This window comes from Centrocercus urophasianus, unplaced genomic scaffold, assembly GCF_019232065.1.
Source record: "Centrocercus urophasianus isolate 14NV4802_14NV808 unplaced genomic scaffold, USGS_Curo_1.0 seq_10, whole genome shotgun sequence".
Taxonomy (NCBI): domain Eukaryota; kingdom Metazoa; phylum Chordata; class Aves; order Galliformes; family Phasianidae; genus Centrocercus; species Centrocercus urophasianus.
Genome location: NW_024884142.1, coordinates 9,034,205 through 9,058,270, shown reverse-complemented (window position 1 = coordinate 9,058,270; position 24,066 = coordinate 9,034,205). Strand labels below are relative to the sequence as shown.

General features: G+C 37.4%; 1 protein-coding gene across 1 annotated transcript in view; it reads right to left on the bottom strand.

The window, feature by feature from the left end:
- KIDINS220 (kinase D interacting substrate 220) overlaps window positions 1-24,066 on the bottom strand; it is a 58,965-nt gene that overhangs the window by 19,624 nt on the left and 15,275 nt on the right. Inside the window, exons 10-22 of the mRNA XM_042809576.1 lie at window positions 23,928-24,026; window positions 23,119-23,217; window positions 22,066-22,243; window positions 21,516-21,680; window positions 20,892-21,071; window positions 20,393-20,558; window positions 19,312-19,463; window positions 17,094-17,383; window positions 16,560-16,700; window positions 15,679-15,963; window positions 15,478-15,531; window positions 14,811-14,955; window positions 13,242-13,404 (exon numbers count right to left, since the gene is read on the bottom strand). Of these exons, the coding sequence (XP_042665510.1) occupies window positions 13,242-13,404; window positions 14,811-14,955; window positions 15,478-15,531; window positions 15,679-15,963; window positions 16,560-16,700; window positions 17,094-17,383; window positions 19,312-19,463; window positions 20,393-20,558; window positions 20,892-21,071; window positions 21,516-21,680; window positions 22,066-22,243; window positions 23,119-23,217; window positions 23,928-24,026 (2,117 nt within the window). The remainder of the gene's footprint in view (window positions 1-13,241; window positions 13,405-14,810; window positions 14,956-15,477; window positions 15,532-15,678; window positions 15,964-16,559; window positions 16,701-17,093; window positions 17,384-19,311; window positions 19,464-20,392; window positions 20,559-20,891; window positions 21,072-21,515; window positions 21,681-22,065; window positions 22,244-23,118; window positions 23,218-23,927; window positions 24,027-24,066) is intronic.

The following is a 24,066-nucleotide window of genomic DNA, read 5'->3' as shown; positions in this document are numbered from 1 at the left end:
TGGAAGACCCTATGTATAAATGTACATGTTTTTAAATGAAATACCATAAATTTAATTAACATACATTTCAGTTATGCATATTTATTTTCAGTATTCCAGACAAGAGTTTAAAACAAGCAAAACAAAGATTAAGTCAGTACCGAAGTCAGGGACCAAGGAGTTAAAGAGTGGCCTATTTCAACACTTGAATCTACAAAATAAAATGCTGAAAGAGAATGTGACATAGATTTAAATCAAATACACAGCTGATGAATCACATGAAACAAATTAGCTGAATTTTAATGCCAGCTCTACTTAAGTATGAATGTGAACAGTGTTCTGAATATGACCAACAAAGCTTCTGTTCAGAAGCCAGTAGCCCACTGCTGGTGTACAGATTGAAGTCTCTATTCTGACCTCCTGAACTCAATGCCTTAAACTACGCCTTTGAAAGAAATTTTATACAAATGATAATCTGCTGGCTAAGAGCCACAGGAATGGTGTGTGTCTGTACTTCTTAGATTAAAAAAAAATGCATAAGGTTATATGTAAAGCACTTCAGGAGTTACTTTTTCCAGAATATAAGTACACAGATCTAACAATTAAGCCCTGTGAACACTCTATTCTCATTGTCAGGCTAGATACTACTGAGGGAGAAAAATTGCCCTATCAATCACAAACATCAAAAAAACTGTCAGCATTGCTGAGTGTCTGTTTCTGTGAAAAACAACCTCAATATATATATAAAAAAAAGGGCCTAAAGCAGAATATTACATTGACAAAAGCTTAAAAATTCATTCTACTATGCCTCCGATGGCCTTACCACCAGCAGCCATAATTAAGAGCTGCCTTGGATTAAGTTGTATTTCAGTGATGTCCAATAATGATTTCTTTAAGAAAATAGTTAAAATACGTACTGATAAATCATTTGAACATTCCACTCAAAAGACCCTGAATTTGCTACAAATCTTTTCATTTTTGTTCATTTTTACATTTCCACGACTGATTGGGAAATAACCACCGTGGTCCAGCAGCAATGAGTGCTGGCAGCGCAGGCTAAAGGCAGATGCTAGGCCATCAGGCTCTGTGTGGCACAGCATGCTTGCCACCACCTTCTGCAGGAGAGGTCACCACCAGAGGACACGCTCCTTCACCACCAAGGCAGGTGGTGGTCAAAAGGAAGAGGCTTTGCACAGCTCCACCCACGCAGAAGGCTGTGCTGTCCCACACTCCCTGTTCAGTCGGGTCAGGGCCCTGAGGACACCAGCAGGCCCCATGTCCATCACCTCTGAGCTGCAGGCCAGCCCTCGCACAATGCAGCAGAGCAACCTGGGATTAGACCGCCATGAGAAGCATCACTGGTTGCTACTATTGCTTGACTTGAGAACTGCATTCAAGTGCAGGCCTTTGCCCTTGCTTCTTGCCAAAGCTCCATCTATGCACATTGCTGGCCTTGGTCTCAATCCACTGACTTCTTCCTGCCACAGTCTGTGGCTACAGAAACTCACGGGGATCAGAGGAATGTTTTCTGGCATGGCCAAAGGCAACACTCCTCCCATTTGAGTACCACAAGACTGCAGCCCCCGCCTGTGAGGACAAGGCCCTGCCCTGCAGGCACTCACTCCACCCAGCTGCTCCCCAGCAGGCAGACAGCCTTCTCTGCACAGCTCGGAGCTGGAAGGTCATCCCCACTGCCCTTTCCAGGCCTCTTCCCCTGACAGCAAAAGCAAAGACTTTCAACAAGCTCATCTTCAAACACGTAAAACAATCTTCCTCAGCTGCAGCAAGTAACTAGGCAAGTAGGAGTCAATTAACTTACTCCATAAAAAGCAACTGACCTAATTAATTAGAATTATTAAGAAATAATTAGAGCAACAGAAGGCATAAGCAAGAAGGCATGTCATATTTTACTTATAATGTGCCTTTTAAGTTTTTCTTTTGATATAGTTTAAGTCAAAACTTAAAACAGTAACTTAAAATGATGAAATAATTTTCTCTTTCAAAATGATGCAAAACCATTCTTCCTGTAGGTCTTATGCTAAGGAAAAGAAAAACCTTGAAAATGTGGATCATTCTGAAATGCGAGACAAAAAATTTATGCTTAGTAAGCTGGTCATTAAATATCCATTCTCTAATATCTAATAAACTAATACCACCGATTTAATATTTTGAAGTTGTGTATCCTGTTCTTGCACCTGGTCAAAATAGCAATAGTGTCTGCAGGCACAAGGGTGTATTTCTTCCACATTAGACGTTCACATACAAAACAGTCCACAAAATTTATAGTACTATCAATCTATCAACAACAGCACTTGAAATACTCTTCAAGCTGCAACAGGTAGCTTGGACATTAAAAAGAACATTTGCTCATATACAAACTTGTATAAAGACAGAAATAAAAAGTCATCACGCACAATAATAAAACAGAGGAAATCAATGTTTACTTTAATAAAGACAAAAAAGGAAAGCTATGGTTTGACATTGCTACCTAGAAAGAAACTTATAACCCCCTCGCTGCATATTAAGCAGTACAGAGACTTCACTGAACAGATGCAATAGCTATTTAAAAACTGCTATTACCATAGGTATTCAGGAAAGCTTTCTTTGCAAAACTAACGATTCTAGCCAAGTAATGCCAGATAAAGCACTTCCGAGCCTTCTGGTTTTGACCACTTCAGAAAGAAAAAGCATTTTCTTAGAAGATGGACAGTTACTAAACTTCTAATCTCCCATGCCCAGTATCATGGTCTACCACTGAGTCACATTACAAAGGTCAGATTTTAATTTAACTTCTCAGAATACATCCCATGTCAACATCCTTTTTAATTAAAAAGTGTTAATAGAGTTTAAGATGCCTGGATTCATTTACAACTTTACAGTGCTATTTGAATTAGAGAAGGCAAAAAATAATTTTTTTTGAAGATATTACACAGATAGAAAAGCAGCAAAATGGAGTAGTGAAGGATTTAAGACTGCTCAAAAACTGCTGCTGCAAACAAAAAAAGTAACTGTGTCTCACTAATGAGACGTCCAACAGGATCACTCACACAAGTAAAATAGAAGAATACTGTATTAATCTGTTTTCAGTATTTCAGACCACCAAATGTTATTTACAAAGCTTCTTTAAGGCTTTGTGCAGGGATTCTTTCATTCAATACCTTTACCTGCAGGATTTTAGATTTCCAGCAAACATTTGCAGTTTCTGTATGATTTGAAATCACAAGGATATGAGCCACTGGTATTGTGTAGCCAAAATAGGCATTTCCAGACCATCACCTTACACCACAGTGGTTTTTCTATTTTTGAATAAATATCCCACCTTTGACAAAAGCATTCATTCAAGTACAAAAAGACATTACCTCCAATTTTATTTCCTACCTTTACTGACTCCCCCCAAAATACAAAGGCCTCACGAATTGACTTGTGAGTAAAAATATTTCATTTTCAGAAATTTGTGTTTACTGTGTTGCTGAAATTAAGACTGCTGTGTTCTATCCAAAGTTAATATCAACTAGAGGAGTTTTGAGTGACTTGAAATACACAAGTGTTTTTGGTTTTTTTATTGGGATATCAGTAATGCACATTAACTATAACTTCTTATATGCTTATCTAGAACGTAATCCAGAAATGTGACTTACTAGTCTACATTAGCAAGGTAACTAAAAAGAAAGACAAAAAAAAAATACTCAGAACTTCCTTTCTGTAGTGTTCTGATCAGCTTTTGCAGTCCTTTTATCTCCCCAGTATTTTTCAACAGAACTCTCTTCTTACTTGTCCTTTGGTAATTTCCGTCCTTCTCCTTCATGCCTTGTCTCATGTACTACACAGTTTGGGAAATCACAGAACCATAGAATGGTCTGGGTTGGCAGAGACCTTTGAGATTCTCTGGATCCAACTCCCCTGCTATAAGCAGGGACACCTTCCACTACACCAGGTTGCTCAAAGCCCCATCCAGCCTGGCCTTCAACACCTTCGAGATGCATCCACATCCTCTCCAGGCAAAGAATTTCTTCCTGTTATCTAGTTTAATCTACCCTCTTCCAGTTTAAAGCCATTTCCCCTCCCTGTTTCTATATGCCCTTAAAAGAAGTCTCTACCAGCCTTCCTGCAGGCCCCTTTCATATACTGGAAGACCCCTATAAGGCCTCACCAGAACCTTCTCTTCTCGAGGCTGAAAGCCCCAATATTCTCATCCTGTCCTTGCAGGGCAGGTGCTCCAGCCCTCTGACCATCTTTCTGGCCCTCCTCTGGACCCGCTCTGTAGTTCAACATCAACTGGCATTCTAGCCATTAATACTGGGACATAATTAGTGTAAGAAACCCAACTTTGTGTCCTTCATTGTAAATAAGAGACAATAAAAGGAAATTGAAAAAAAAAAAGTGCACATTAAGTATTAAGAAGCAACGTCTCCCCGTGAGGCCTACAAGAATATTGAATTGCCTTCTTAAAATAAGTGACTGAATTGAACGTGGCCTGGGCAAAAGATTTTTGCAGAGAGCATTCTGACCAGAAGAGATGAATGTGGCACTTTTAATTTCTGTAATCACTAAAAAGCTACACTGCTTAAATTAATACATCAATAGATTTCATACAAGTTGCAAATCCCTCAAAAGTTAATTTCACTCTTTTTATTGAAAGGTATTTAAACAGTGTCAAAACTGGAATTAACATAATAACCTTCCAGAAAAGTTACATTTCAAACAATCTTGCTCATTTTAAATTGCTAGAAATTTGCAGAAAAGTATATAACATGCTTTTTAACAAAATAATTTAATAGGTACTTGTCTAAAACACTGTAATGGAAAAGTAGACAGATAATGCTTATCTTCAGTCTTTATTTTACTCCTTTTCTTCTTACTTATGTATATTAACAAAAAAACCCTCAAATGATTTAGACAAAAGCTTTTAGCTCAACACATAATTGCAACAGAATTACAATAATTGTACCAATTAAAATAATCCTGAATGAACAGTTTGTCATCTTAATGTTCCAATGGTTTACAGAAGGATCTACTTAATTAGCTGAAATTGCTTTCCAATGTTAGTATCAAATGTCATTTGTTAAAAGTTGAACGATTTCGAAAATAATTTAACAAAGCAATTTTACAAAACACCAAGAACCAACATTTTCTTTTCAGCTGAATAAAGCAAGCAGATGTGTCATCAAATTGCTATAAAAATAAATGAGCCTTTATATGTGGAAAAAATAAATTTTACTACTAGTGCTACGGAATACTTCTTTCTGATTTTTTTTTTTAATGAAATCAATTTTTTTAATAAAATAATTTCATATCATTTGTATCTTAGTGGTATTTTTAGTATGCTGTAAATACTGCTTCTAAATTGAAGCAGTAAACAATGAAGTACAAATATTCAACTGCAGGCATTTTCGTGACTTCCTAGTTTGGTTCACATGGGCTTATCACACAAAAGATTTGAACTTATCAGTAAAATATAGCATCAAACGAATCCACACCACTTAACCCCAAATCCACAATAATCAAATGTTGTTCCACTTATTACTACATTAATCTTTACCAGCTGAACCTAAAGAAAAAAGGAAAACCAGAGGACGAGTTGTCTGATATTTATATACTTCAGAATACTGAAATATTCCTCCAGTTAGTTAGAGAGAAAAATTTCTATGGTTACTTCCCATAAGTAGTAACTTCTGGGACTTGAAGAAAAAAAAAAAAAACAAAACAAACAAGCAAAATCATACACCCATCCTGAAACTGGAAAGACAGTATCTAGAACTGAACAAGTCAAGAAATACCAATACTTTCCATGATTTATGAATTAGTCAGAGCAGATGTCTTCTACAAATTACTCCTTAGAACAGTGTAACAGTTACAAATGCATTAACAAAACCTAATAAAAGAACTATAGCTAGTTTATATCCTTCAGTTCTACCCACAAAAAGAATCTGGAATAAAAGCAAGCTACTATGTTATTCTTCAAAGCTTGATTATGTTCTGCTTTGACACGTGGATTTGCCATCCAACACAGCTAGGTACACATAGATACGTGGATGTTAAATTCAGCCAAAGTGATTTATGAATATTATGTTGTTGTGTTTAAAACAATGGCTACTTACAACTCTGAGGAAAGCACAATCATTTTCTCATCCTGGAAGATCTCTCTCTTTTTTTTTTTTTTTTTTTTTTTTTTTTAATCAAAGACTTAAGATTCTTGATTTTCATAGTTTTCTTTAGTTTCTAAGCAGCATGTTTTCAAGGAAATTAAGTAAAGGGTGGAGCTCCTAAGCTGAACAGATGGCTTGTGAGTGTTCCATCTTGAGCCAAGCTATCATGTTCTAATATTTTGAATGAATGTGTAAGAATAGGCATGTCACAGAAATCCAGGGACCAGCAACAACTTGCCAGTATCCTCACAAAGCTTTCTCAGTACCTCAGTTTGAGCAAAGCTTGGGGAAAAAAAAGTGACAGTTAAGACTGTCCCTCGTGACATCACGCATGACAAGCAGAGCAACACCAAAGTAGCCAGGAGGAAATGCTTGAATAGAAGGCTGTGTGACTACCTAAATTCTATGTCATTAAACAAAATGTAAAGTCAATTCTGGGGACAAGGACTCTCTTCTCTCAAGCATTAACAGAGTGAGTCATGGTCTCCTTCAGGACAATCTCCTTAGATACACCAGCTGTATTTCTCATTACGTGTTTCACCACGTAATGGCTAGAATTATATTCAATTAGATCAGTAACCTAGATCCTAACTGCACAAGAGAGCAGAAAACACCATCTATCTATCAAATTATAGTTACAGGGTAAATACTCTATGCACAGTTGTATCCAGTCATGACCATGAACAAGTTCTTACAGAGCAGTTAACTTCACACACAGAATATCATATAAAACAGTCATCGCCACCTCTCTCTTCCACGTGTTTTTTTTTTTAATTGAAGTAACCTTAGCTGCTGTGATTTGTGCTGAATCTGATCTTTTCCTCCTTTTGTAAACACATTCAAACCACATTTATTTGTGTTTTTTTTTTTCCCAATTACTGACTCTCAATGATCCTGAATAAGCTTCAGGTGCAAGGAAAAACACCACAAGACTCAGTTTAGGCCTCTGCCTACAGGAACTTCAGGGGTAAAAATTTAGACACCCGAAGTTCTTCTAGTGTTTACAAGGTTGCTTAGTCATTTTTCTGAATCCTTCTCTTGAACTCAAGAGGCTAACAAATGCCTGAAGCTCCACTTTCATCTCTGTAAATCTTAACACACGGAACAGACTTTAACCCGTAAAGGCAGTCCAGCTACTAGAGCCATAACAAGCGACAGACTGGTAAAGCCACCATATCTAGAAGAGAACTGGTTAGCTCACAGCTGCAGCGTCTCTCACTGACACCTCCAGAGCTCACAGGGACAAAGGCCTACTAGCAAGACTGATTCAGAATCGCTCCAGTGACTTCTAAGAGCAGCTTCCAATAGACAAAGCATTACAGATGCAGCTCCTTCTATGGTAAGGATACAAACAAGAAAACACATTCAGCAGGTTGATCTCATTTAGTGAATAAACTTAACGAAGAAAAGGAATGAGAACATATTGCCCTTGTACAACTGGCTTTAACATCAGTATTTTTAATTGAGAAGGTGTTAATATCTAATCACTGTCTTACTGCCTTAAACATTAGAAAGTATAAGAAAAAAAAAAAGAAGCAAGATGGTTAAGACTCAGATCCTCAAACTGAAATGCTTAACCAATATCTTTGGGGGAAATACGATTCAAATGTCTCAGTCTTGAGGAAAACCTGAGAATCTGAAACAAAGGAGAAAGCATTCTTTCCAAAGGAAACCAAAATTCTTCACAGCATGAGAAAAGGAAAAAAAAGATCTGTGCTGATATTCACAGAAAAATTTTGAAGTGAAACTAGGGCTCTTCTCATCCTCTAAGATCTTGTCAACGTTGGTACATCCATTGTGAAATACACTGACTAGAATCTCACAGTGTTCAGAATGTAGATGGCACCACAGATATGTTTAATACAATAATTTCTTTCATCTCTTTGATGATAAATCCTAAAGACACAATTTCCTTTTCTGACTGCTGTTGAGCACTGAATGTATTTTTTCATCTGTCAGCAATGAATTTGTGAATGTTCTTTGTAGGTGCAGATCCACAGACCACAACTACATTAGTAGCCTCACAGATGAGATCATTCTCCCCAGTAGGTTAAGACAGACATATCCACAATGACTTGCATCTGCAATTTGCTCACTGTTACTTCTGCAACCCTCTGTGAAACAGTAGTCCCAATTAAATCTCCATATTGCATCTTTTCCCTCAGTCAGAGAGGGAGTTTCTCATGGGACTCTTACTCCTCCTTTTTGCTTCCCTCTTCTGCTTTCCTCAAGCAATCTTGCCTGCAATTACCCTAAGTTTTAATACATGTGGATGTTCTCAGGATCTTGCTTCAAACTCCTGATACTTCAAGACATTACATCACATTCTTCACATGTTCATTGACTCTGTTGAAAAATTCATACTCTTGAAAAATATCTTCTCTCTTCAAAAGCCACTCTGCTTTTCCCAATGTATCCTTTATTTAGATCTGGCACTGATATTCATTCTAGTGTCACGGATATTTTATGTAGTCTTCACAACAGCACATTCCCATTGCTGGCTAGTTTACAAGTGTGAAAAGTATCAGTTGCAAATGTTCAGTTAAAACTTGCTTTAATCTGGCAACTTAATACTGTGGCAACTTCATTTACAGAATGCTCGAGGATTTTGCTCCCCTTCAGGGTTACAAACGTTTGCTTTCTGCAATTTCTACAAGCCATTTTGGCATTACACAGAACTGACATTAGGGAGATTCTACAGTAACACAGAAGAGAACTCAGCACAACATAGAGACAAATACTAAGTGTATGCTACAATAATGAATGCAAAAAGAACATGATAAAATGAATGAAACCAGAGCTGGACAAAAGACACGGTTAATGATCACAGATCAACGTGAACACCAAGGGGAAAGGAGGACACAACAGATGAGAAATCAGAATAGGGAGCTTAACCCTGCAAGGAGAAAGGCTGTATGAAAAACCTGTTGGCAAAAGAACACTTGGAAAGGCAACAGCCAAGCTTTAAAGAGTAAATACTGGTGCTACCAGAAGGCTGAACAAAGAGATCCATACCAGCAAAGAGAAAAGCTGGCAAATAAGAGGACACAAGAGAGATGAAACGGCATGTTAAAGAAAGTACGAAGATTAAAGACATTTTTTCCAGAATCTGGAGACAAAGAGTGAACAATGCAGACTTAATATTTGTTTTCAAAATTTGACATAATTGAAAAGCATGGGCTTATTTCCATCTACTAAAGAAAGAACTATAACACAGAATGTCTACCTGTTACTAAGAGATAAGCAAGCAGCATCAGTTCACAAAGTCTGCCCACAGAGACATTGCAAAGTGATGCTCATTTTCATTTTTTTTTTTTTTTCTTCTTTTTAAAGAAGATCCTAGGAAAACGTTGCTTGTGCAGTATCTGATGTTTTACCATCTCTGAGAAGTATGGGACAGTAAGGACACATTACTCCCAACAGAATGATACTAATTAGTAGTCCTTCACATCAGTCTACATAGTACCTACAGAAAACGCACTAGCAAATTTATTCTCTAGCAATCATTCATGAAAAGAATGTATTAGTTTATCTGGAAGCAAAGAGCTATAAGTATATTTACTCAAAAATCAATTTTATATCTTCTCCCCCAGGAACACTGCAGCTCCGGGCTCCTGCACTGCTCTGAGTACTCAGCACTCGCAGGTATTAGCCTACAATGTGCTGCCAGCAGCCAGCAGAGGCACAGCACTACCCAAGTGAAAGGTACAGGAGGTGACCACTTTAGCTTCACTAAGGAACTGATGAATAGTTCTAGAACAGCTTTCAGTCGTCTTAGTTCAGTGTTCTGTAACTGTAACAGACAGCACTGCGATGTGACAGCAGACGGCTCTCTCTTTACTACATTATCTGCAAACTGCATAGGCAGGCTACTTTATTCTTCCATTTCTTGACGCTCAACTACTTGATTCTTTTCATTTCAGCCATACCTTCTGCATTGCTTATTCTTTGAATCGACACTGAAAAACAAAGCACCTGGTGGAAAAGATCCCTGATGCTGTACCTGAGCGCAGAGCTCCATGAGCCAGGCACAGCACCGCGCGAGTGCCACCTGCCGGCACCAACTGCTGGCGGGGAACAGCTGGGAGCTGCCTGCCTCCAGAAACAGCCGTGCAACAGCTGTACAATGGGTTTGTCACCTCTCGTCATACCCTCAGTGCACACCTGAAGCACCTGTTGCAACTCTGTGAACTTCAGTTGAGGGCACTTATAACAGACCTACCCGATGGGTCAATCACTGTAAGGGAGACCAAATGCTGGACAGGACTGCGCCATCAAAGCCCTCACATGGGGGGAAGCAATCACAAGTTGAAAACTCCACATATAAAAAGGAATCTCTGAAACTGCCATCTTCAAAGGAGGTGTCCAAGCAGCCATCTCTCCTCACGCACTTACAGCTCAGAAATGCATCAAAACCAAAGAAAATGTGCACTGCCACAGTAAGAAAGCATTTTGATGCAAACTATCCAATGCTAAGAAAATTATGTTCTGGTTCCTGTTCTAAAGCACCAAAACATTTTCAAATAACTCCTTCCAGAATAAAAGCCAGAGAAGAAGTAACAAGCACTCAGTACAGGAGTAGAAGTTATATAAGTACAGAAATCTGGTATCTATTCATGGCACTCCAAATGGGAAAGCTGTTCCATCAACTAGAAAACCTAAGAAAACAGAGATTGAAGTTCTAAAAGAGGAGCTAAATTAAATACTCTATTTTGAATTGATACAGGAGTAGATATTCAAGCCAAATTACTTCAAACAGTTGTAGCTGAAGAGCAGTAATACACTGTTATACGCTGAAAGGATTATTTTGAATAAAACAGAAGTTTCAGAGCTTCAGGTAATCCAAGAGGAGAGCTCACAGACCTTTTCATGCTCAGCACATGGTGAACACAATTGCCCAAATCATCAGACAGATCTCAGCTTTGTCACTGTATCACGAGAGCTGTAAATCCAGTTCCTTACACAGGTTCAACCAAAGAGTGCAAGAGGTGCATCAACTCTCTTCTTAAGCATGGAGTGAGGGTGTCATTATGGCAGGTTTTGTTTGATTTAGCCAAGAGATGGCACAGGGTTCTTCACTGTTGCTTCACATTACAGACCCTTCAAACACCATAAACTTAAAAATAAGTTTATTAATGCCTATGTTACGAATCTGCAAGCTACTCAAGTGGCAATACTACTTCCAGATGTGCTTCGCATTGCAAGAGGCAAAACTGCATGGTAGGTTTCACGCATCTTCTCCACGCTGAACTAATAAACCCTGACACTGGCAACCATTCAAGTGTCTGTGCTAACAACTAATAATCCAGAACCAGAATTAGCCTTCCGCATTCAGTCGTGCCTGTTCTTTCCTTCTCCTTAAGTTGGTTTATTACAGATTTCATGTTACACTGGAATCACTAGTACATGTTTTTTGAGAACAATTCAGGTCTCTAATATTCCCTTCAGCTCCTCAGAAACATCAAACAGGTTGGTATTTCTTGAAGACAGCACTGGACTTTGTTCATTCCTAAGTGATTTAGTACTGCTGATGCTAATTAATCAAAGGGTACTAATGAGAACCTCTAACTTCAGGTATATGTTTGTAGCCATTAATGCAAAGACTTCATACAGGCTTTCTAGGAAAACAACATACCTCCTAAGAGATTAATAATATCCCAACATCCTAATGGATGCCTTGCTACGCGAGAACTCAATATGAAGATTAAGATCTCTCAAGCAAGAGAGTTAAGTAAGCATGTGCAAGTCATCAACAGGGTGAAGAAATAAACTGGAATTTGAATTAATGAAAAGGATGTGCTAACATATTTATTTCAGAGTAAGAATCTCCCATGTTTACTCTCTACCAGTACAAATGGGATTGCATGAAACAGACTAAATAATGTGCGACTAAAATAGTTGTTCTGAAAATGTCAGCAGAAGCCCAACAACAATTACTTGACAATATCCTCTGCTGATAAGCAATGAATTACAGAATATCTTAAGCTGGAAGAAAGAAGACAAAGGACCACCCAAAATCTAAATGTACATCCAAAATCCTACATACAAGTGTGTTCTAAGAGCTCTGGCAGCTTGGGGCTGTGCCCACTGCCCTGCAGAGCCTGTTCCATGCCCACCATCCTCTGGTGAAGCACCTATTCCTAATGCCCAGCCTGACCTTCCCTTGATGCAGGTGACAAGGAATGAAAAAAAACTGAAGAATCTGTATCCATAAAAAAAAGTTTTGCTTAGATACAGTGTCAAAATCTTTCAGAAATAGTAGCACAGACTGCATTTCTTTCTCAGGACACAATCATCCAACAGTTTGGCCCTAATATGGCTTAATTTAAATCTGTTTCATAACTTTAAAAAGAAAGACAGCTGAGGTTTTCCCTCAGTAGCATTAAAGAAAAATGTCTGATATGAGACATTATCTGTACTTCCACGGATTTTTCTCATACCAACTGGTCTGGAATTGAAAATCTGTGTTAAAAATAAAGAGACTGCAGTATTTGTCATCTTATTCAATCAGAAAATGACAATTCTACCATCCTACTGCCACCAGGTCGCTTCTCACTATCCACATTTCCTTTCACACAAGCAGTGCAGATCCAGACAGGCACATTCACTGGAAACACCTCTTGCTCTCAGAAGCAGTATGTAGATAGCACTTACAGACAGCAACTTGCATCAGTGACCAAGAAAGAGCTCACATTACACGTTCACACTCTAACTTCTGTAAAAAGAATACTACATCCTTGAGCACATCATTAACAGAGCACCAAAACTGCAGAGATCTTTTTGAGTAAAGGCAGTCTGTAGAAACCAGAATCTGCGCTGAGGTCTAACTAGATAAACTTAGCTTGACCACTGTAGAGATGAAAGTTAGATCAAGAAATAAACATACAGTTACCTGTAAAAGAATTCCAGTATACTATCCTTTGGTTTTAACACAAAGAATACATGGTGCATTAAATAGTGATGAAAGTCATTTCACAAGTAGCCAGAAGTTAACAGAGGAGAGTTAGACCGTAGGAATTCTCGATTACAACTGCGTCGCTGTTTGAAAGCCACAATACCCCAATAATCATTCGCAATGATTATTTTAATCATTCAAACTACATACCATCCACCTACCTCTCATAGATGGTTTTTAAAGTCAGTTGATCTGGAACACCTTCAGTCTCTTCAAGATGCAGTATGAGCCACGATGTTCTATATGGCCACTGCTCTGTGAGATTGATCCAACTAGCAAGCCTATCCCAATTGAAGGTGATTTGATTTGCTCTCAATAAGCGACCTAATAAAACAGAAAAAAAGAAACACAGGTGTTTTTATATTGGCCGGTTTTTCTTTTTTTTTTTTTCCCTTTCCAAAGATACCTTCCTCAACCTCTCCCTTCCCTCTAAAGGAACAGTTATGTATGTCCTTATGTCCCTCATCCTGACCTAAGTACTTTCCGGTATTATAACTTTTAGCTTGGAGCTGAAGTTGATGTTCTCATTCTGTTACAGGTAAACTTCAACAAAATTAAATACAGAAGTTGACAAAACTCATGCTAATGTGGTGAAAGATCTTTTGTGCACTGGGATACAAAACACAGTCAGAAGAAATAACCAGAACTGCCATCTTAATCAGTCAAAGAAGTGAATTTCAAAGCTATGAATAAAAAATGGTTTTCAGTTAATAAGACAAGGTATGAATTACAAATAAAGCTCATTTTAGAAGACAGAAAAAGGATGAGTGAACCAAGTTAATAAGTTTTAGCAACTTTTCCTTACAGAACTGCATTCCTATTGGTGAGATGACATTTAATGTACAGCTTGAAGGCTCTGCTCTTGGAGTGCTTCATGACATCGTTTATAATCACAAGTTATTGCACAAAGTTTTCTTCCAGGGTATCTTCTGCTTGTTTTTACAGCATTTTATTACTACAAATATCTAAGTTTGTGATTTTTTGTACTTACACGTTTGTACTAAAATTTGCCAACAATAACAACAGTGTGAGGAGATGGTGTACTTACTTAGAATTTTAGCTCTGTTTTCACACATAAATCATCTCTAGATGTAAAGACCAACAGGAAAAATAAGAGAGACTCTTCTATTAATTAGATCAGTGCAAGATTTTTTTACTTAAGCATTAAATGTTACCCTAGAAAGACAGGTCACTGAACATAATACTTTATTGTTAGTATTGCTGGTAGGATAGGAGAGTATCAGTCTTCCTAGCACTCAAATTTCATTAGGCATGCTAAGCTTAGAAATCCTATTTTCAAACCTAACTCAGAACTTGTAATACTCTGATTAATACTGGGACTGTTAAAACACAAGAACAGTGCCCTTTTCCTTCAACACACACTACTATTCACTCAGTTATCTATCTGTACAGCACACTACCATTCATCATGTGGTGAGGTCCCTTAACACATTTCCCATAATAACTGTGATGTCAAGTAGTGTTAAAATATTTTTAATATTTAAGACAATACATCTGATAGATCCACGAATCCCTGAAGTTTTCCAGTTAGTCCTATACAGGTAATATTATTTATTCCACTTGTTTCTGCTGAATAAAGGTTACCCTCTACAGTACTTCCTACTCAAACGTTCAGAACACAAAGCCTGGAACAGGTAAAACAACAGAGTCCTTCCAAAAATAAGCTGGCATTTGCCTTCATGCCACAGGAAAACAAGTGCAACGCTTACCTGTCACTGAAACTATGTTCAGTAATCTTCTCATGGTCTGAGGACTGATATCACTGAACCAATCCTCTGTAACCAGAAGCTTGGTCAAATCAAAGGACATTTGGCGAGTAATGGTGCGCTGCATCTGGCGCCTTCGGTAAGTATCCTGATGGTGACACACAAGAGCAGGAAGTACTGATAGGTAACAAAGTAATTTAGGTATTTGAAACTGAAATAATAAATTTTACTTCAATATCAAGTTAAAAACCCTGTGAGTAAATACAACTGTGAGGCTGAAATACCATAAAAATATTTAGCTGAATTTAACTGACTTAGGCACATAACATCTGATGTAACACATAAATAGCATGCTGTATCTTTCAGCATTCATAGAAAGCTTAAACATTCCACCAGTTTCTGAATATAAAGCTTTGTGGAAAAGAACACTTAAGTGAACAAGCACAGCTTTTCTTCTTTGATTAAAAAAAAAAATAAAATAAAATAAAAAAATCAGTCTGCTGATTTAGGAATATAGTTCTCCTATACAGATCATACATTCTAACTTCCAAGGAATAGTTTGACAAGTCTTCAAAGTTGATGCCATTAAATACATGAAAGAAAATGAGAAAAGAATAAGAAAGAAAAACCCTATCACCAGTACTGGACCATTTAGTATAACATCTCTCACCCGCCTATTGAGAGCTGTTTTGCTGCCAAGCTTGGTCATCTCCCCAAGGCTGTTCTGAGAAAATATTATGTCAATTTAAACATATAATCTAAAAAAAAAAAAAAAAAAAAAAAAAAAAAAAAAAAGTGACTGCATTATAAAATAACATCAATAATCTACAAATTATTTAATTAGCTCGTTCCAGGAAACAGATTTTACCACCGTTTTTGTAACCTCAGCATTATTCTCCTGCATAACTTTACCTGCATTATCTGTGTAAGGAACATCCCCATTGGTTGTCGAAGCTACCATCAGTTTTTTTGCATTACTAAGCCCTCGGCTATTCAGAAAGACAGGCAAATGGACTATATTGCGCATGTAATCATGTCCATTTATGTTTGAGTCACGTAGAACACTGTTGAGATTCTGGTTAATAGCTTTTATAATTATGTGTGGGTCACTCGCAAAAATAGCAATAAATGGGCCTTTTGAAAACAAGACTCGCACCTGTAAGAAAGGAGACAGTAAGCCCAGTATTAAGTGTCAGTCATCTGAACATCTGATTCAACATTTTATACTCTGTCCTAGATAGAGAACCAGGGACAGACAAAGATGTCAGTTTCTTCGATATGACTTATCTATGGACATACCACCCATAAGCATACTTGACACATTAGCAGAAGCACTTAAAACAGAAGTCATTAGCAAGAAAATACTATGCAGCAATGTCAGAGTCCCTGAAATACTTACCCTGTAAGTATTTATCGTCTGATGTACTTCAGAAACAACCAAAACCTCTTCAAACAATGTAAGTTTGTTTCAAAAAGATCTCAGTTTCCTAATAATTAGCACCCGCTGATTTCAAAACATTCGCACTTACAAACATGTGCAGTGCCACTAAGATGCAGTTTCCAACTTCTGAAAGCTGCTCCTCTTAGTGTTACAGCTATGCTTCTGCACACAAACGTTTAAAAATAACTACAGCACAACAGAGACTCTGTATACAGGCCTTCATTCTAAAGAAAATGCAATAAGTGGATGAATCTGAATCATCTATGGAAGAGAGAATCCAGAACTCATCTCTGTATAATGATCCAACTCACGGTATCAAGCATTTGCAAAACTTTGTCCTGTTCGCAAGCATCCAATCCATCAATAATTACAACAAGTCTGGTCTGATTCTGAGTGAAGCTGTCAATGGTTTTTGCCATTTTGGCCATCAGCTCAACTTCACATTTCAAAACCTAAGGAAAAAAAAAAAGGAAAAGCAGAGAAGGAAAAGACATTATTATAACACTTAAATCTCAAAAAAATGCACCTGATTTCTTTGACAGATTGTTACTTATCCCAAAAATACTTCACTAAGTTTACAAAAACGAATGCTTATAAAAACTGGAATTCCTCCCAGAAGTGCATGAGTCCCAGAAATCTCTCTTCCAAAACATTCATTCTTCCAGTCACACTGAAATATACAGCAGCACAGCCTGCTCTGCTTTGAAGTAACAAATTACCCTTAGCCTTGGTTGCTCACCTTTAGAATGTTTAAGAAGTTATTCTTTCTAGTCTCACCATCACCAAAGTAAGTTGGGGGGGGTTGGGCTCATGTCTTTTAAAGGCTAATTCACACAAACGCTTACCTTCATGAACCCCTCACTTTTCAGCTTGTGAAGCTTGGAGGCAGCATGGTGAAGACGTTTCCTTTGAGAATTCAAAACTGAATCCATCACTTGCCACCACGTGCGACAATTCAAGATAAAGGCCAAACCAACAACACACGTGACTGAGATAAGAATAGCATTCACTGTCATGTTGGTTGGCTCTACATTAAAAATCGCCAGCAGGGCAACCGCAGAAACAACACAAGACAATATGAACAGGAAAATCACAAAGGATGGGAGACAGCATGTTTTCTTCCATTTCTTTTTACCTAGAAAACAAGTATTTGCTGTTACAATGAACATACGATGTCATTACAGGTAAATTCATAATATATTAACCTGCACACCTCTTACAATAATTTGCACCAAAGGTTAGTGCACTTTTACAATTCAGTTACAAAAGTAAAAAAAAAAAATAAAAATCACCTAAATTTGCTAAAAAATCTTGGAAATCATAAAGCAGAGAATTTTTAACCTTCAGTTTGTTTCAAGAAATCCATACTGGATTGAAACAACCTTCATTAAGCAGCTTTCACACCAGTAGCATCAGCCCTTTTATGACATCCCTCAGTTAAGTGTATTTCTACAAGTTCTAGGCAAATGGTGAAGTAACTACCTGGTTTTGAACAGAAATCCAATCTTTAGGTAACCCAATAACATTTCCATTGGAGAAATGACTCAAAAATGCAAGCCACAATTTGAGATTGAAGCTCTAGGCTCACCCTTTTCTGCATGCTAACACATACACAGAGTACATAAAGAGCAGATGATCACAAGAGCTCAGAGAAGGCTGACTTATCCAGGGTTGATAAGGAAGAGACAAGAGAACACGGCAGTTGTCGGATCAGCAGACCTAGCAATTTAAGAAACAGGCTTTTTGTTTGTTTTAACCAAAACAGCACCTTCTGCCTTTGGGAACTGTATGAGCAGAGAAATTCAACACTTGTCCATGTCAAAGAACAGAATACAGTAATAGTCTAACAGAAAACGATGAAAAAAAAAATAAAAATCCGTATTTGAACTTCAATGAAAAAAAGCTATTCTGAAAGAATTTCAGACCACATACAACACTCTAGACCAGGGTTTAAGCTGGAAAGGTCTTTCCCTTTACTGACATAAGATGACAGGTTTGTGATGCAGTACAAAGCAACAGAAATGCACAATGACAGGACTGAAGGGCAAGAAGCAAAGAATGACGGCTCAGATAAAGATGTGTAGAAGTGAATATAAGTAGGGATGTAAGTCTCCTCTAAATAGAAAGAGACAGGAATGGATTACAGGGGGACTTACAAATCAACAAAGAAATGGCAACTGAATGTGTCTGCAAGTGTAGAGACATAACAGACGTTAAAGATAAGGAAAAGAAAACCATATGGAATGTTTGTGAACATCTAGAGACTTGGAGAGGTTTTGTAAGATCAAATACAGAATTAGAAAGAGCACAAGAAAGCAGCAGAGCCAAAGAACACAAGACTAAGGTAGGACAGGTGAAGGGGAATGGGCAATTACTGCAGCTTATCACAAGAACCAGCACTAAATCAAACCCTGCTTTCAGTGAAATTACAGCACCATAAAAGCTGAAGTTAAGGAGAGCTTCAATGAAAGAGACAAGCTAGAGAATGTCTAATACAGAAATAAGGGAGAAAAAAAAAATCCATGCAACAGTTTGATAAAGAACATACAGTGAATTTATGAAAGAATAACGAAGAGCAAGTTGTGTTTGGCACACAGGATGTGTCTTCCACCCTGAAGAATATAGAAGAAATATTTCATTTAAGGACAACAGAATCCTGTGAGAGGAATCTGTGAGATCCCTCTGCGTGATACGTTCAAGCCTAAATGAGGAGAAACTGAACTGTAAGCAGCAATAAGTTTTCTACGAACTGAAAATTCCCCTTTGCCTCACAACATCATATGCTGTTCTGCATATTTTTTTCAGCAATCTGCAGATGGGACAGAAAAAGTTTCTTCCACATGGATCAAGTAAGAATACTTCATTTCATCTCACCATATTTGTTAATAAAATCAAGATAAACAAAGAACACAGAGCATTTTTCTCTCCAAGACAACGAAGAGAATTTCTCCTTCTGCACGATTACAGCAGTTTCTAAAAAGAGCTTCTCCTATGAGGAACAGAACCCCTAATAACGGTGCACTGAAATGGTATAATCAGAAATGCCACTCAGGTAATAAAAACCTTGCGTATCTTCTGTCTTGAAAACTCGAAATAGCCTTGTTGCTAAGAAACCAAATTCTCTTTCACACGCATCAGAGAGGGTAGCAATCATCTCAGCCAATGAAGTTTCTCCACCTACACTGGACAGTCTATTGTAGTCCGTGAACAAAAATCTGAAAGAGAAAAAAAAACCATACATGTTATATACTTTGGAAAGCTTGAAATAGTTTTAGATCACCAAGGCAAAAATCTTCCTGCATATCAGTAGCTGAAAGATTTCTTTTATTTGGTTTTTCCATCCAAGCGGGAAAACATTTAAAATACTTCTTTTCTTAAATCTCTAACATAAAATTACATACTTATTTGTCCCATTATCAACTTCTTTTTCTGGCCCACTTCCTACTCTAAAACTTATTAAAAAAGATAAAAACGAAGACAGCAATAATGGCAGCTCAGACAGCAGTAAAAACAAAAATATCTTCACAACCCCAGAGAATAATGTCAACAAGTACTTCTGAAGTCACATTATGACATTTATCAAATATTCATGGCAGATCAAAAAACATACAGAAGAACATCACATAAAAGCACCACTGGGCTAAATTAACAGCTTCTAAACGACAGCAGTATACAAAACCACAAAACACAGTTTAACTTTTGTGGCTTACAATAAGCTACAAGCTTTGAGCAGCTTGATGCTCTACTTGCAAGAAAAGGAAAAAGGTCTTAAAAAGATATCCTAGCAACAATAATCAGTGAAATAAGCATCAAGCATAACTCCCTGGTATAGCCCACTACTAACTTCTTACTTTCTCTGTCACAAATTAATTAAACAAACAACAACACAACCGCACATCACCACCAAAAAGCAGTACCTTCCACTGACATTGGCACAGAGTAGCAACAGTAATTTGACAGAGTAGTTTCTTGATCTTTACACCCTCAAGAATTTACTTGCATCAGCCTTCATGGCTGCTCTGCCAACAGGAATCATAACAGCTTTACACAGGACAATATGCACACACATTAATACACACAGTCTGGAAAGCGCCAGAGCAAATCTGAATTTTTCATTCCAGACTAAGCAAGTGAAATAACCAACCTCACAGGCAAAGCTTTAGTGGTTTGCTCTGGCAACTCTGGTGGGTTGACAAACATGAGTTTCAGAAGCAACTCTAAGTATCCAATGTGCCTTGCCAGTCTTGTACTCAGTACCCAGGCCCAGTTCCAGCTCTCACCTTCTCTTCGACCACCGAAATAAATTACAGCTGGAAGAAGGAAAAAAGTCTGCTTTAGTGGAAATTCACAACTGGAAGGAATCATGAAGTTCACATACAGATAGAGAGTGAAGTTCAATGAATTTCAACAATTATGGCCAGAAATGAGAAAGTTAATAGCAACGTAGTGAAGGTAATATGCATGGTTTTTGTCTGTTTTTAAGAACATCTTCTCACAAAGTACAACACAAGAAAAGGGTCAAAGGAGGTCTTACTTCCCACAAAATCAGGTTTTCCTCTAAAAGTTTGTCTACAAAACAGAAACTAATGCTAAAAATAGATATTTAGCAAAAGCCATCAGAAAATACATAAAAATAGACTTACTAAAGAAAATGTAGAGCACTGCTAATAAGCTGAGTGACACTGCTATTCCAAGCTTTGCATCCACTGTGAAAGCAAGCAATAAACCCAAACCTCCACAGAGCAAAAGTGTGAGAAACACAATCAGCCAGGAGAACTGAAACAGAGGTTCAATCTGCTGCCCAGCAAAAGTCTTCATTTCATCTGAAAAACAAAGACCAGTAAACATGTTAAACCATTCTAGACCAAAAGGCACAGAAATCATTATACAGACCCTCATTTATTGAAGATATTTTTTCCTACACTAACTTCTCCCTAATATTGACCAAAACCAATGGAAACTTAACTCATAATGGTTATATAGTTATAACTCCTCTTCAAAGAGGAGTGCAAGAAGTGTTCATCCACACAATAAAAAGATGAACAACAAGCAGGAAAGAAATGCTGAAAAGCGTTCTGAATACAGAGGAGTTAATGAACATCACACTCAAAAACGAAAAATGCACACTGCTTTTTATTTATGGTGTGGTACACAGATCAGATACAGCACTAGATGAACCAACGGCTGCTGCAAAAGCTATCAACACCAATTTGATGATTTCCATAGGTGTATCTGAACCCACAAGAAAAGGCTACATCAAATTTTACCTTCTAGTTTCTTGAGCAGGAAAGATTTTCCACTTCCCCACTGAGCATATAAGCCCACACAAATAGGTGGCTGCATGGTTGGTTCACTCAGAATATCTGCTAAAGCACTGCTATACAGATCATAACCCAGCATGTCACCATCAGATTCCGTGGGAGACAAATGTCCTGTAAAATAAATACTGTGTTACAGAGCTTTGTTTTAAGAAATCCTATCAGTATGACAATTTTGATACATAAATTTATGACAGGTTTACCTATGTTTGTGTGCATAACCGTCTCATATAAATTATTAGTGTTATTAACACAGCAGTATTGGTGTTACACTCTTGTTGGAACGAACGCTGATCACCTATGTATTATACAATTATCACAACTATTAGAGCTTACTACAAATTCTCCAACAAAATTACAGCAAATGAAAGAAAATTCCTATGTAACCAAGACTTCAGTAAAAGCGATTAAGAGAAATGGTGTAGTATGTGATGTCACAGTGCAAAGATTAAAAATAGAAGGTGTGTTTGACCACTTTTAGGCCAATACTTTTACTCACTAGCTCCAAATATCTGTGTTAAAATACTCTTCTGGTGGCTGCAGTCAATGTTGTAAGGTGTTTCCCCTGCTTTGTTGGGTCTATAAAGCAATCTACCGTCTTTTGGATTTCGCAAGAGCAATTCAGCGAGTTTACGGCTTCTTCCACGAATAGCAATATGAAGTGGGGTGTCTCCTTTCTGCAAGTCAGGAAAAACAACTGGTAATACCTAACATGAATTCGTAAGATGAAAAGGCAATGTCACAGAATCAGAGAATCATTTAGGTTGGAAAAGATCTTCAGGATTATCACTTTTGACCACCAACCTGACCTACTAAGTCCCATCACACAGAAAATACGTTCCACACCCCTCCAAACGCATTATGTACTTGCAGTACACCTTAAGGAACTCTTTACAGCGTTAAACCTTACAGTCAGCTTTTTTCTCCCCTTGAAGAAGTATTCTAAAGTTAAAACAAAACACAAGTGCAAAGGTAAAGGCCTCATAATGCATTAAGGCATTATCCTCTTTCAACGTTCATGGAAAGCGCAGTCTCTACTCAGAAAACAAGTGTCTGCTAGCAAATTCAGAGACCTGTATGGAATAGGAGAATTATTTCAATGTCTGTACAGATCTCTCAAAAAAACTTTAAAGTTTCCTTATTACACCAAATCCAAAATACCTCTTCTGTGCCTGAGATATAAGACTAAGTTCTAAGAGGTGCCAACAGTATCAAATAAATACCCCAGCACTTAAGAGGTTTACCAAAGTAGGTAACACGAGAGGTCAGTAACAAATCGTTGTTATCCATCTTTGGCATTGCTTAGTTTAGTGGCTGATAATCAAAATTAAAAAGTGACTGGCAATTAACATAACCAGATCTATACTCTTTTTTAAGCATATTAATGATCAGTATTTCTCTGTGAAATTCTTATTCCTGACACAGAATCTCCATCCACATGACTGCAATAAAACCTATTTCTGTTTTAGCCTCAGCAGTTCACATTAAAATTTGGTTGCAAAACAAAAATGATTAAATATACTGAGTAAATGAACACATACATATTCTTTACCTTGTCTACAGCAGAGACCTTAGCTCCTTTGTCCAGAAGAAGCTCCACTATTTCAATATTTCTCATTTTGGTTGCCTTGATAAGTGGTGTTTCTCCATCCTGAAAGTAAAAGCAAAGCCCAATTTAAAAACGAAACAAACACACACTAAACCTTCCTTGTATACTCAATAACAAACAAAAAGCAGCAACAGTGCAACAAATCAAATCCTACAATGTGATAATTTTCTAAATAAATGTTATTTTGCAGGTAACAAACCTTCAGCATGCCTGTGCTCAAAAAAGAATCACAGACACTACTAGAGATTGATTGAACAGCAGCAAAAAACCACACGTGCAGAATACATTTCTGCTAAGCATCAAATAGAGATAAGAGTAGACAGAGATACAATGAAAGACATTTGAGAGGAGAGGCAAATCACTTCTGTATGTAACATTTCCCTATTTTTTTTTAATAATATTTTTTTCATTCACTGGATGATGAACTTAACCAAGCTTAGTAATACCAGAAGGCTCTTCTCAGACTTCCCAGTACCAGCTTGCTGCTGGTAGTGTCAGCTGTGCTGAGGTAAAGTATGGGCAGATACTCATAGTTCCAGTTAGCAAGTGATCAAGTGGACATTAACATCACTGAAAAGAAATTGTGTATTTCAGAAAGAAGGAAAAAATAAGTTATTTATTTTAAACAGCACCCAAGATACTCATACTTCATAATACCAAAAATCGTAAGTTTCTGTGATCTTAACATCATGTGGGAATTGAGAGAAGATGTTAAACAAAGCAAATCGTGCTCTCAAAACTCTCATGCTTACCTTTGTATACGTTTCAGTATCAGGGTTGCACTGCAAGATGTCCCTCACCATTGTAGCATTTCCTTTCTCAACTGCCCAATATAAAGCAGTTTTATTATCCTAAAAAAAAAAAAAAAAAAAAAAAAAAAAAAAAAAAAAA